Source organism: Egretta garzetta, unplaced genomic scaffold (genome assembly GCF_000687185.1).
Source record: "Egretta garzetta isolate BGI_Z169 unplaced genomic scaffold, ASM68718v1 scaffold56, whole genome shotgun sequence".
In the NCBI taxonomy this organism is placed as follows: Eukaryota; Metazoa; Chordata; class Aves; order Pelecaniformes; family Ardeidae; genus Egretta; species Egretta garzetta.
The window spans coordinates 4,258,187-4,273,477 of NW_009260182.1; the positions used below are offsets into that span (position 1 = coordinate 4,258,187).

Here is a 15,291-nt window from a genome sequence, read left to right on the forward strand (position 1 = left end):
CCCACCCCCCCAAGGTAGGCAACTTCTAAAAACTGACATTTTTTCAACCAGGAAAATGAATAGAGACCACCAAGTACTTTCAAACAAGCCAAGAACAGCTAGACAGTGATGGGTCTCAACCAGGACCAATATGCATGTGTCCAGGGGTCAGAACTTTTGCATATTCCTTGGCCAATCCCATTGTATCTAGTAGCACTCAACACAATACATGTATGAAGTACTGGGATATTTTTTTCACAGTACCAACTTCATGATTCTAAATATGTCCAACCTATTTATCAGAAAAGCAGGAAATATGCCATGCTTTTTAAATTTTTTCCACTGAAAATTTGACAATAGCCTTTCTTACACAGACATCAAAAGGGATTAATCAGAACTCTGTTCTAGAACATATCAGTACAGCTATTAATTTTGTTAATTCCATCAGTTACTTTTATTGACTTTCCCCCCCACTGAGAAATCATATCCATCTGGAGGTAATTTCATTTTATATCACTCTTTTTAAGCACTTTTTTTCTTTTCAAATTTAAGCATTTGATTCTAAATGTAACCTCTGTACAAGTTAAAAATATCTTGTGCAATAAACCAGGAATAACACACACTGTCAATGTCACAACTGAGGGCTTCTTCCAAGTGTATACAGCTAAGCTGTGCCACTATTCTCCAGCATTAAAAAAATGATTGCTTTTCTGAAGGTCAGAGTTACTAAATGTTGAGATGTAATTTAGGAATTAGCAAATTTTGTTCGTCTGCAAAGTTCCTTAAATCCTTTTCCTTTGCATATAAACAAATATACAATTTGATAGCACTTTGCATGGCTGAAATATTTTCAGGATATATTTTTTTTTCCTGTTGAAAGAAAAAATAATCCATCTAGGCTCATTTGGGAGGGGATGGAAGACACCAAACAGAAAAAAACACACCACTGTGAAAGGATTTGTGTAAGCATGTATGAGATTATAGAAACACGAGCACTTAATTCACAGAGAAAAAAAAATAAGAACAGATAAGGGCTTTTTAATCTGAAATTATAGCCTCTCTTTTATAAACACTTTGATATCGCCCGCCACTTTTGCTCAACAGGCAAGCTGGAGATAAACACACTGCTTTTGCGAAGGCGCCGGCCGAGGGAGCATGCTTACTGAAGCCCCAGGTGTGACCCCTGCTCTTCTGCAAGCAGCAATTGGACCGGGCAATCCATCACGGTGCTCCTCCTGTCAGGCCGGGTGCTCGGCTGCAGCTGTCTGTCACGCTGGTGGATGGGACCTGCTTAAAGGCAATCATGTCAATCTCTATGTGACTACTCAGACTAAGATAGAAGGATGATCTTGACAGGCTTGGCAAAGTCAGCAGAAGGCACTAGAGGACTTTAGTTACATGCTTAAAATTTAGATGCAATTTGTGCTTCTCATGTGGAGGGATTGAAGAGGCATGAAACAACACTGTGTTTTATAGCTGGTCGTCTCGGATGAATCTGTTGCCCTCAGAATGCTTTCCATAGTAAATGTAGCGGCATTTTCCCAAAATGCCTACAATAAAAAGGAAATGAATTACAATTAGGACAGCAGTGGCATAATAGGCAAATAAAGCATGTGACTGGGGAAATTTGAAGGAGGGAAGGGAATTGTTTTCCCTTGGCCTGCAAAAGAAAGTTTGTGCATTTGAAATAGTCAGTATTACCATTTCAATCAGCAGTTTTGAATCCACTGGGAAACGTGTTCAAATACCTGCACAACCTATCCTGTTAAACATTCATCCACAAGTGTCTTCAAAAATGGAATGACGTAACACTGAAACATCATACGCTGTGTTTTGAATCACAGTACCTCTCCCCTGCTTTTGAAAACCAGAAAGTCTGGGTTGAAGGTACAGTTTGGACTCTCTGTAATCTCCCTGTCATCCTGCAAGCACCTAAAGCTGTCCCTGCTTTGCAGCAGCAGAGAACTGAGGTGATCAGCTGAAATCCACAGGAAAGTCATCGACGCACGTGGGCCAGAGCTTGGGACTTCCAGACTCCAGCGTTTTTCCCAGACATACATTTTACATTTAGTAAAAACATTTCCAGAGTAGCTCTCCAAACAACATCCCATGAGCAAGATGCAATTATAAATTATGCTAAATATCGGTACATAGAGGATGCTTTCAAAAATTAGCCAGAACACTGCTATTTGAGAGACAAGGGACATTATTCTCAGCGGGTACAGGCAGCAAGATGCCCGAGGAAGCCTTAACTGCTGTGGGTGAGAGACACATACCTGCAGATCTCACTACCTTGTTCAGAAGCATCCCCTCTGGTGGTACTAAGTGGTATGTGAAAGCGTAAGTTCACAGTCACATCCCACCTGCGAACATCCTCAAAGATGCTAAATTTTCCTAGCAGAGTTGTTCTTTATGCCCCCCAGGCACGTGCAGTCAAATTAAAGTCATCTCCCACACACAGAAGGAAGGTGAAAGAGTCTCCTCTACCTTGGGAGTGTCTCAACGCAGCAATCGCTGAAGTACCTAGCTTGCCCCAAAAGTGGCAAACATAACCTAGCCTAAAGGAGACGAAGACTGCCTTGCATAAAGGGCAACGATGGGGGAGGAGCAGACCCTCAACTCGCTGCTGGTTTAACTTTCTAGGACTCGCAGAGCAAATACTGCGCTCACCTGCAGTATGAATTGAGTATGCAAGCTTTTATATTCTGCATCTATTTTTTTCCAGTATAACGTGCGTCAGATAAGCAACTGAAGTCTTGGAAGGCGTGGGCTGTGCAAGATTAATGTTAACCCATGCTCTTCTTTCCTTCTAAGACATCAGGATAGTAACACATTCCTACGGAAAAAAAAATAATAAATTGATAGGCCCGTCATTTGTTGTGAAAAACACATTCCTCTTCAGGATAACACAAATGGGGACTATACGGTGCAGCGCCTGATCCCTCTCCCCTCCTCCACGAAGCTTTCTTCAATAATTTAAATTTCAATAATTTCACTAGTGGAGCCGTTTTCACATTCGAGGGATGATATTATCATTCCTAAACAAGCATCTAATGAAAAGCAAGGTGGTTTGTTTTTTTTTTCCCCCTAAATAGAAGATATTCCAAGTCAAACTGCAGCAGGCGTTGGTTGGTAACAAGGCCATTTAGAGCTCTAAATATAAAGGATACGAACAGTTTATTAATGGCATTCTTCAGGCTCCTTTTTCACTGGCATTGATAAAAGTCTTGTTTGAGGTCTGCCGCATTTCTTAAGGACTGGAAGCAAGACTGTTTATAGAGATGCTGGTGAGAGAGTGCTGTTTGATGAATGCTGGAGACTGTAGCTAGGTGTCAGCGCTTAGAAAATGAGGCAAGGACATGAGGTATTAATATTGTCAATGATCTCCTGACAGGAAAACAGATACTGCATTCACAGTCAGATTTAAATAGACATCAAGTGCATTAATGACAAAAGGGCAGACTTCAAACAAAGGGGGCTGTATGGTGCTGCACTGAGCCAGTCTCCGAGTTGGCAATAACCTGATCTGAAAAGACACTGTCAGGACTACAGACAGGCCCGGGATTGTGTGCGGTGACAGAAAACAGAGATGCTGACAGAGATACCGGTGCCATATTATGCCAAGTATATTCTAACACTGTCTCCAGCCCTAACTAAATCTGACATCATTTCCTATCGCTTATAGTATCCTCCACTGCTCCGGCAGAATATTTCTCCCCAGACATCATTACAAACTCCACTGTAGTTTTAAAGTTACTGGCAGGCCTGTGCTGTCGTGAAGGCTGGGTCTAGAGGCCTAAGGATAACCTCAGTCAATCTAAATTTGGAGTTTGCTGGAGAAGTGCTCTCGTTTTCACTGATATCTCAGCTACTTGAGGTGATCTGAACGCTAAAGTGTGAGGAGCTGTCACCTTGAATAAAATCCTTAAAGTAAAGACGCTCAGTTCCTGGGATGTTCAGCAAAGATGTCGGACAGTCTGGCAGCAGGAAATGAAATCCAGCTGCTGCTGCTCGCCTGGGGATAAAGGTGCTTGGGCTCGTGACAGTTAAAGTCAGCTGAAATTTTTGAACTCCTGCAGCCTACAATTGTTTAAATTAAGGAAGTGTTGTCTCCACAGAGATTCCCTACCCAGGCACACAGCTGTGATTCGATTGCCAGGCATATTACACACACCGCTCGGAGAGTCTTGATAAAAGCACGGTGGAAAACGTTGCCATGAGACTTTATTTATCATGAAGGTTATTTGTAAAACAATAATCTTGCTCATAAATTAAATGCGCTGACTGGTTGGTTTTTTGTTGTTGTTTTGTTTTGTTTTCCCTCTCCATTTCCCCCCTCCCTTTGGCACCGCAGAAAACTCTGAGAACTACAAAAGGCTTGTGTGCTGCAGTGAGAATTTTGATGTTAAGAGGTGTCAGACATGAATTTAGGAAACCTACTGCTTCTCTCCTGCCTATCTGCTATGGTATTCATTCCTTGCAGTTTAGGGACAGGAGTACATTTGTGGTTTTGCACACAGACAAGGGGAGGAATAAGGGGGAAACAATACATCTGTGGCTGTTAGGGTGTTTTTTAATTAAAATACCCAGCATTGGCCATAATAAGCTAAGTATACCCCCTATACATCAAAACAACACACAGCATCCTGAATGAGGTTTCTGCTTGCGGTTCTTAAGAAATGACAACACAAGGTCTCTTGAGGGATCATCTTCCCTGAATGAGGCTTCTAATTTTTCTTAAGTAGCTGCTTCTACCATCACCGCAAGCTGTTAAAACTATAATTATGAAAAAAATGCATGGGGAAGAATAATTTTTAAATTCACTCTTTATCTTTTAAATGTTTTCCCCCTTCGGAATGGATGTTCTAATTACGCTGGGTAAGTAATGGCCTTGCAGTTGCTTGCATGTGTTGCGGTATCAGTCTTTTTTCACAAACACATTGTAATGTCAGCAACACCAGCTTTTCCTTAGCTGAGGGAAAACCCAATTATCCGAATAAATAAATACATACATACATGTAAAGCACATGAAAAATTGTTCAAGTCATGTTTGCTCCTTTTAAATTGGGCACGTGCTGCAGAAAGCTATGGTGCAGTTGGACCTCCACACACTTTCCTAGAGCAAAAGAAGTTTGTAGATCTTGATGTATTATACGGAAAATGGGAAAAAGAAGTTGCAATGGGCCATGCTAGACCCATGTGATAGGCCACACAGCCTCAGTCACAGGTCAAAATTCAGCTTAGGCCTACAGTAACATAAGGGATTTGTTGTCTGGTAGCATCTCGTTGCCCTTCTCAGTTTGCTTTTTTTCCCCCTAGCAAATAAATGCTCTCCTTCTATAAAAAACCACCTCTCAGCCATCACAGCTGGGGCAGCTGTTAGCAGCACAGCCTTCTCCAGTAGCATTCTGTTTTCTTTAAAAAGTAATTACTACAACTAAGTAGTCAAGCCAAAACTTTTGCCACCCTCATCAAAATCTATTGCCACATCTGCCCAAGATCCCCCTCGGGCACCCATTTTAACATCAAATGTTTTTAATAAGCCCCTCTGCAAGTGCAAACAGCAAAGTATTCACAATTAAATTTGTTTGTCAAACACATTGGTCTACAGTATACATCAGGGATTACATTTCAGCATACAGTCCTCTGCCTGTCTTTCACATGGGCTAACCACAGGTCCGCATACTAGGGGCTGTGGCCGGATAAAGTGTAGCACTCTATACAGAGACTCAATATTCTAGCGGAGTTCCACTTTGCCTAACTTTAATTGGAGTACAGTACCTAAATCCTCCACTGCCCATTTGTATTTGATCCATATTCATCTCTTTTTTCCACAACCTGCTGTTGTATAGTTTTGCTATGGGCTATTAAACAGCTGCCATGCTCCACCAAGAAGCGGGGTGCGTTTCAGTGTGGTTATACTACCAATCTGTAAATTGTTTTGAGACCCTTCAGGATGAAATATCAATACCATTATCATTTTTTTTCATAGGCACTTGGGCATTTTCTACAATTAATGAACAGAAGTTGCAAAATTCCCTTAAATATTAATATAAACTTCCTTTAAAGGAAAATAATTCCCTACCTACAACATTTAGAGGAGAATAAATACCAATCTACGAACAGTTTCAAGTCTACAGTGCTACTGAATTAGGCAAAACACCTCCACAAGCTGAATTAATTTAAAACTCTTAAAAACCTTTTCATCTAATGGATAAGTAAAGCTGGTTTGAAACAAAAAAAAAATGCTTTTATAGAGGAGTTTAGTAATTTTTCATTTTATATTTATCTTCATGGAAATTCTAACAACTTTATCTAGTTGTCTAGTTGACAACTTCTTATTTTCTTTTCCACTTTGGCTTTCTACGAGAAATGAGGTACTAGAGATTTTCAAGAAATTAGAAGCCTAATCCTCTCACCTTCAGTAGCATGTAGGTTATTTTTTTTCTGCTAAATCAGGAGAATTAAATTATATATACTCTCACAGTCATTTTAGTTAAAAAAAAAATCACTCCATCTAATTGCACCTGAGCTATTTTATATTTAACATTAAGAATATTAAAACAACTGAATGCTATAAAAAGTATCAAAATATTTCCTTTGAATTATTAGCTTTGTAATCCTCAATGAATCATTAAAAAAACCCAACCCAAACTATCCAAAAAAAAAAAAAAACCAAACCAAAAAACCCCACCAAACCACAAAAACATTGGCCTGACATCAGTCCAAATCAGCTTGAAATTTGGGGCGTACAGATCCATGCAAAGCTTCACAGCACACAAGGGGAGGGACCCGGGAGGGGAGGAGGGAAGAGATGCTTAATATCTAACAGTGACAGGAAAAAACGAATAAACAGAAAGTTTACTTGGGCCTGAGTAGTACAGTTTTAGTTCTGCTGAGTCTTGTGTATGAGGGAGATAGTTTACAAATGAAAAAAAAAAAAAGGACTTTTTTTTTTTCTCCCAAAAATGTTGAGTGTTTGTCCAAGTCAATCTTCTCAGGTTCATTCATCTGCTTTAACTTGCAGATATTTATTTATTTATAGATGGTCCTTCATTGTCATTTATGTAGAAACATATTTTTATAAACAAGAACAATAGTTTCAGCAATTAGAAATAAGAAATCTTAACTTTTGGAGATCTGTTAGAGCCAAAAGCAGAAAAGAACACTTGTTATGTTGTTGGTCCATGTTCTTAAAATGGAGCAAATTTAATCAAAAATTTTTAACTATAAACTTATAGGACAAGAAGGGAGGGAATTATAGACAGACTTTTTGTACTTCATGTTGACTTTTGGTGGAATAGAACAATTGTTTCTTTTGAATATGATCCCTATGATGAATTCTCTTACATAGGAATCTGAGAAGATCACTTGGAAGACAAGGTGTAAAGGATCACCTGGATCACTATGTCCTCCCCAAAGCAGCCAAGAATGTAACTGAGAGAGGTCCACTCAGACTTTCAACCTGCCCCAGCAAACAAACCACTGTTCGTATGGCGAAGCTCAAGGTCAAAAACTGCAAGGTGACACAGGAAGAGAACAGAAGAGCTGCAGCTGTCCTGGCTAACATGATGGAGTCTCTGACCACTACAATTACATCTGTTTGTTGCAACTGCAGTTTCCAGAATGCCAGGCTACAGGTTGGAGCCAAGACACAGGATCTAGACTTCTCAAATCAGAGCAGAGGGAGCAACAGAAAGAGGAGCATGCATCGGATAAGGATGTGAATGCCTTTGGTTGTGGTATAGCTGACTGCTGGAGAAGAGTTATCATATAAAGACCCAAAATATCATAGCAATAAACCAAAACCAAACAAAAACTCCCAAAATAATATCATACAATACTCACAAGTGCTCAAATAACAAATGCACAAATATTAACTTCCCTTATGTCATAAACTAATTAATTGTTAAGATAGAAACACTAAATGTAAGCAAAAATAACACGTAATTCCTAGAGTATCTATGCATAAAGGGATGAGGTTTTGCTTGAGTAGGCTGAGGACCGAGCTCACTGTGGCTAAAGCAGAATTCCCACACCATGGCCGCAATACTCACAGAGCGGTCCCCAAATACTCCCAGGGATTAGGGAATGTAGTCCATTGCAGCGTTCCTGGAGAGGGAGGACATTCCTTCAGTAGCACGCTGCTGATCCTGATTCTCCCCTCCCTCTGTGGGTAACAACACTAAAGGAAGGTAACCTTCACATTCAGGAGAGATGAATTACCTCTTTGCTCTGCTCCCTGCACAGTGCCAAAAAGTGATAATATTTTCCTCTGGACATCCTACAGCATGGGGCGCAAAGTGGTCTTTAAGACTGAAAGAAATTACTGAAAGGCACAAAATCAAATCTGTATCCAGCCTACAGCAGTGGTGTTGGAATTATACACCTAAGCTAGAGCCAAGAGGAATCGGAACGGGCAGGCAAAGACACTGAATTATGGCGAGTATCACGGGCAGACAAGTACTGTGACATGTCAAGTCTCACTGGCCTGTTTGTAGGAAGCAGGGAAAAAAGGGGGAGTATGTGGGGAAGTGAGAGTAGGGGAGGGGGAGGAAAGCAGTCGACGGGGAGAGGATGTTGGAAAAAATTGCAATGAAGGTGATAGGAATACAAAGATGTGAAGTTTGCATCCCGGGCCAAGGGAGCTGCATAAATGTTCAGTGTAAACTAGCAGTCAAGCTGATGTGTGATAAAGTGCAGCCTGCTGTAAATACACTTCAGGGCTCCCAATGCAGCTGGAGATGAAACTTGTAATTTGGAAGGGGGGTGGGGGGAGAAAAAAGAAAAAGTAAAAGAAAAAAGAGGAAGGAAAAAATTGCACTGCAAGCGTTTTCTCACATAATCTGTTACTGGAAAATTGAGAAGCTTGTCCAAGTCCGTGGGAATAAGCTGATGAGCTGATACTTAATAATAAACCATATTGTGTCATGGCGCGGAGTCATCTAGATCCATTCAGGCCACAAACTATATTACTTTATACAGCCCTGGCTGACATACATTTAAAGCCCTCTACACATTAAGGAGCCATTAGGCTGACAGATTAAAAGTTATCTTGGAGCTAATGTTTCCATTATGCGTATCCTGGCAGTGGAACAATCAACACACTGTTCCTCAGATGTCATACTTTGTTTAAAAAAAGGGTAGGGGGGAGAGAAGGGGGAAAGGAGGGTATCTCTCCCTCCTTGAATGACATTGACATGATCAGCTTTGATCTGGGCATGTGCTGTCTACAGATTCTCTACTGTTGGCTAAAATAGGAGCATTTAGGGCCTAATACTTTAAATCATTAACCAGTTCCGTACTCCTCTGGGTATCATTGTTACAATTTAAGGTCCCACACATGGGATTCCTTTGGAATCTTTCCATGCTTATTGTAACCATCATCAGAGAAATATGGTGTGTGTGCGCGTGGGGGGGATGCCTCTAGCGAAAATGAAGCAAAAAGCACCAAACAAAAAACCCAAATGCTTTTGTCTCTTCAGTGCGTCTTTACCATTTCTTTACTCTCAAGTAACATCATGGATGAAATTAATGCTGACTTTACAACGACATATTTCTTGTTGAATATGTTGAAATTTTAAAGCAATTTTTTAAAAAATATTCAGAAACATAAATTGCATAGCCAGCTAGGTACTGCAGTCAAAGAAACCCAAGTGCACAGAAAGCATCAGCATGCCAGGTACTACGGGTGAACCGATGCTTAAATTTGGATCTATTGAATACCCTCAAAGGAGGTGGAGGAAAGGAAGTAGGGGTTCACAGTTCTTTTAGTCTTTTAAACACTTCTTCCTATATCTCATTCTCTCGTATATGGTCTAAATAAAAGTAGTAGAGCAAAAGCAGAACAAATTACCGTAAATATCCAATGCAAGTCAGGTTACATCTGTTAAATACCCTTCATCTCTAAACCAATGTCACGACAGCTTACTTGTTTTCTCCTAATGACCAAATGCCCCAACCTGGACTGGCAATTTCGGTAAGCAGGCACAAAGCCCCTCCCCGCCCAGCCGGACCCGCCGCCCGCTCCCCCCGCCCGGCAGCTCCCAGCCGAGCGCAGCAGCACTAGAGGGCAGCATGCATTTGTCTAAAAACCGGGCGCACCGGCAAACCAAAGATTCCGCTCTGACAATTAAAGCAATACTGTTCGTTAGTTTTGCAGCCAATTTCTTGTTCTGTCATGATCAAAGCCTATATTTATCCAACCTCTGCTTTCAGCCTTTCGCCCAGGAGCCTGACTTCTGGTGGGCTTCATCTCAGCGTGCATCAGTTTGTGTATACCAATGGCTACAAAAGGACGTCGCCGGGTAGTGCTCTGAACAAAAGGCTCAACATATTGGGGGGGGGGGGGGGGGGGGGGGCCCCGTTCATCTTCACCACCAGCTTCCACGGCATCTGGGGTGACATTTGTTATTCTCTCACGTTCACAATATAAATTTGAGCACTGTTTTGAATCACCTTCCTATTACTTTCGATAATGCAACAGTATGATCACTGAAGTGACACAAGAGACACTTTTAATATACTCAGAATGGTGGAGGAAAAGGAGGTTGTAAAATCCCATCCCTACCACATATTAAAGTTCAGCAGTTCAGTGTACACTCACCACACTAACTTAGAAGACTTTCAGTTAATTTGGCTAACGTATGCAAAAATGGCATTTCTGTAGGCTGCTCTATACTTTGGGCTACATTCTACTAATCATACTTACATTAATCGGCAATGGAGTTAAATCATAAAGAATGACAGGGTCATTAAGAAAACAGAAAGTGAATATAATTATATTGTACTTCACAAACTTTAACCATGCACAGATTGTATCAGCAGTAAAATGCAAGGGGGGACAAAAAAAAAAAAAAAAAAAGAGGGAAGTAAGCTCTTTTAGTAACTATGATAGATTTAAACAAATGTACCATGATTTATGGGGCAGAAAGCAAACTTTTGGAATAATTGTTCGGAAAGTCTGCAAGCATTCCAATAAAATTACAAATTCTTATGTGAAAAAAATTTGAGCAGCAGGGCCCTTCTGGAGAGTTTAGACATAAATTTGGCTCATCTCATGAGTAAAACTTGCTTTTGGATCTCAAATGTGTTCCTGCTGGAGGAGTTCACATTAGGAAAAAAAAAAAAGCCATACAAAATTCAGTCTGGCTCAATTGGTTTGAAATTTCTCAAGAGAGTCATCTGAAATAAAGACAAGTTGCTTTTTATTTTTAAAGCTGGGAAAGAAAGTCTCTCAAATAAAATTAAAGAGCATAATGAAATAGTGCTGCTGTCACATTACGATACAGTTAAGGGAACCTTCTTTGCATGCCATTACTTGCTCCTTTCCATAAGCCCTTCCTCAGAAACAAAGGAAACATTTAACTAATTGCTAATGATAGGATTGCTGTGATTCTTCCTAATACAAAACCAAGCGGTTTTTAAGAAGCTGATGCTACAAGGCCCTGGATTGCCTTGATTTCCAGTGGAAGCTGAAAGCATTTGGCACTTTGTAAGACACATCCGGACCCCACACAACTGGCGAGCTCCTTTCTCTCTTCTATAGCTGTTGCTATATAGCACCAAATGAAATCAGAAATGCATCTGGATCCAAACTCCCAAAGTGTTCAGCAAATATCTAGTTCTCTGGACGAAGTCTGGGCTTGCCTCTCAGCAGAATTGTGTTCTATGCTATATCGCATATAACACCATCTGCTATTGCTAAATACTTGCTGGCCATAGCTTAGTTCCCAAACATTGACTGCCTCCAGTACTGCATGCCAAAACATTGTCATTGTTTCCTATCCTCAACTCTGTTCCCCCTTCCTCAGCCTCCTTTTAAAAACATGCTAATGAGAGGGAGGCTGAAGGTTAAATCACAGTGGACAGCAGAACATAGTTTACAAGTGCGCTTTTAGCCTCTATGCAAGCTTTTGCTAAAGATAAAAGATAGGGGGCTAAGAAATAGCTTGAGAGAGGCACATTAATACCCCTCCATTAGGGTCAGAGTCATTAAAGTTTAGTCAAAGCACTGAAGACTTTCTAACAAGTATTATGCTTAGTAAACATTTTCCACTGGAGCACGGATATTGGTGAGAGCTTTTGGAGTGTGTCAGTTAATCAGTATTCACCCACTCTGACAGCTTGAAATATTACTCACTTATTTGGCTGGTTCAAATTTGTCAGACTTGACTATGTCATAAGTTAACATGTCCCCATATTAAAAAGGAGCCAACTGGCAAATGTGCACATTGGACCTAATAAAACACATCTGGCCAAACAATCAAGCAATGCTGATCACTGTATCACTCACAAGCACAAATTAACAGCAACTGTCTTTGAGACTACCAAGCTAAACAGGAAGCAATAACCTGCTACCTACAACTTTACCAAATATCCCTTAAATGGTTAACTGAAGGATAAAACCTCCACCACATTCTGTTTCCGAGACATTCAATTGCATGGTTAAAGCTGCATAAATATTTTAGATGTCTTGGGTCATTTGCTGATACAAATGGAAGAAATGCTTAAGACGGAAGCTGTCTCTCAATCCAGAGAACGTTTTTCAGCCAAGGAAGCCCCATCTGCCACAGGAAGGCCATGGAGGCAATGGCTTTTACAGGGAACGCCCTTGGCCTTTGCTCTCAGAGTGGGTGCCATTAAAACAGAAAGTGCTGAGAAGGTGGTAGGTAGTCCAGGATTAGACCATGGCACGAATTTGCAGTGAGAAAGCTAGTCACATACAGTCAACAGCGTGGTTAAACCTGCCCAACAGCAGGGTACCTGCCTGCTCCTGCTAAGCCTGGGGCAGCACCGAGCAGCCTCCGTCCTGAAGGAGTAAGCACTGGGCACGCTGACTTCCACAGCATCCTTTGTGCTCTCTGACAGAAGCAATGCACAGCACAACTGCCCTACTGAAGACCTCAAAGATCTCAAAAGCAATAACAAAAAATTATACCAGAAAGATATTTTCAGGGATAAGGAAAGCTTAACCACTTACGTGTGTGCAGTGAACCCTCTGGTCCTTTCAGAGAGGCTCCTGGGAAGCAGCTATACGCTACTGAAGTATTTCAGTCTTTGGGCAAAACAAGCTTGACATCCCTGTTGGCATCTCTGCTGAGAACAGACGCTGGCCTTACTCAGAAAACATCAAACGTGACTTTTCTGCTAGCTGCAGCCGTGGCGAAGCTGAATACTGAAGGCAGGGGGAGGAGAGGTCATAGAGGAAGCAGTAGTTAACGGGGTAAAGTGAGTGTTATAATCCCCAAATTGCAGTTGGACTGAATGTTTTCAGACAATTTGCCTGTCTAAACCAAGACAGTATCATTTTTCTTTCTTCTAGGAGAGGGTTAAGAATAATCTGAAGCTTGGAAAATGGCTGCTGTTGATACTAGTGAGGCCTTCTCTTTAACTAGATCCTTCAGGAAAAAACAAATTAATCAACAGCCAGCTGAAGTGGGTTTAATGATTACATTCTGCATACAATCAGCTTTTCCCTTTTCAAGGGCCATCAATATGTCAAGGGAAGACATATCTGAAGGATATAGCTCTTAACATCAAGGTTATCTATTCTCCACAAGGCTCCCACTCCTTACTGGGCTGATACTTTACACTGCCTGTGTCTAACATTTTCATCAACTCTGCAATCAATCAAGGTAATAATGTTGTGCAAAAAATCAATTAACAACGCAATTAAACTTTCCTTATTATCTCAAAGGGCTGAAATAATACCTAAAGGGAAGATAGACTCACTGAATGCAGACATCCATAACCCAATGTGAAAGTGAATTATGAGGTTAGACAGATGCAGGCATGTACTGGCGCTGTTATTTTCAAAGGGATATATCTCATCCAGGCAGTGTATCAGTCACCACCAATCCCATACCCTAAAATTCCAAATTACTTTTAAGAAATATACGATGTGCAATATCCATTTCATATTCTCTTTTAGAGATAAACCCCCCAAAATCTGAACAGGAGTATTATTCAAAGACAAAATGATCTTTCAGAGAGAACATAAAATATAAAAGCTATAATAACATTTACATCTGTATACCACCCATGTCTGTAAATGCAGGTCATCAATTATACATAATCTGTAGTGAATAAGGAACAGAAGAAGCAGCACAACATTTAAAGCCCAAAGGCTCAAATTTGCAAATACCTTGCATCAAGTACACTGAGGGAAGAGCCCCAATATAAACACATGCAGCAACAACAGCAAGGACTTAAGTATCACTCAGTGAAAATAAGACAGAGTGCCTATATTATTTCATAATTACATTCAACCCTCATGGAAACATCATTCCCAAGAGCTGAGAGTTTTAAAGCACACTGAAAGCAGACAATTAACCCCTTGCTGTTGGGAGGATTTGGGGTTTAGCATAAAGACGTTAAAGATCAGGGGCACTCAGCACACCAGCACAATAGAGTTAATACAGTTAGGAACCCAGGTGCAAGAGTCTTGCATCAAAGATGCATGGATGAGGATTTGGGGGAGGGAGAAGAAACGAGAAGAAAAAGAATACATCTAAAATTAACTACCATATGAGTGATCTTACTAGTCCTCAGGGACAAACAAAAAAAATGTTGTCATACAAAGAAAATGACCACGACCGAGCTAGGTGTTTTGTGGGTTTTTTTGACACCTATCATTTTCTATCACACAACCTGAGCAATGCCCCTCAGCCCCCCCTTACCCATTTCCCAACACACACAGACACACAGAGCACCTTCAGCCTCCGTTGTTTTGATTTAACATAGGCAAAAAGATAATGAAAATAGAAAACGTTTAAGGGAAACCTATATCAGAGTGACAAGCTAGGATCACATCCTGTAATAAGCTTGGGAAAATTTGGAAGCAGGAAAGGTTTTCCCTTCAACATTGCACTTTGCATTCCTCTATTAAAGGGCTCTCTGTGTGTCTGTGCTAGCAGAGGTGTTCTACAAAGCAGTCCTCCCAGCAGGGTTTGCTGAAGCACATAACAGCTGCAGCTTAGAAATGGTCTATTCTTACAATTAGTTCATGTAGTGCAAGTGGCTTGTTTGGCCCAAGAACATCTTTTTTTGTTGATAATTCTCCCTGGTTTTGTCTTTGTCTTGCACTTCCCACTCTTCTCCCTGTTATCCCCCATGCTGCGGAGTCAGTCATGGGTGAGACACAAATAAGTGAATTCAAAACTAAATTTACCACGATTTTTGAAACATTGCACACTTTTCCTGCATGGATTTGCGGCATTAATGTTATTCCAGGATTAGAGAATTCAGCCATTACTATCTTAACCTTTAGGAACATAATTAATATGTTTTCATTTTCAATGACTTCATTGT

General features: G+C 40.7%; 1 protein-coding gene across 1 annotated transcript in view; it reads right to left on the reverse strand.

Annotated features, from left to right (window-relative positions):
- Nucleotides 1-170: 170 nt before the first annotated feature.
- Nucleotides 171-15,291, reverse strand: part of LRMDA (leucine rich melanocyte differentiation associated) — a 678,070-nt gene continuing 662,949 nt past the window's right edge. The window contains exon 7 of the mRNA XM_009641864.2: nt 171-1,529. Coding sequence (XP_009640159.1) covers nt 1,450-1,529 — 80 coding nt within the window. The 3' untranslated portion in view covers nt 171-1,449. The remainder of the gene's footprint in view (nt 1,530-15,291) is intronic.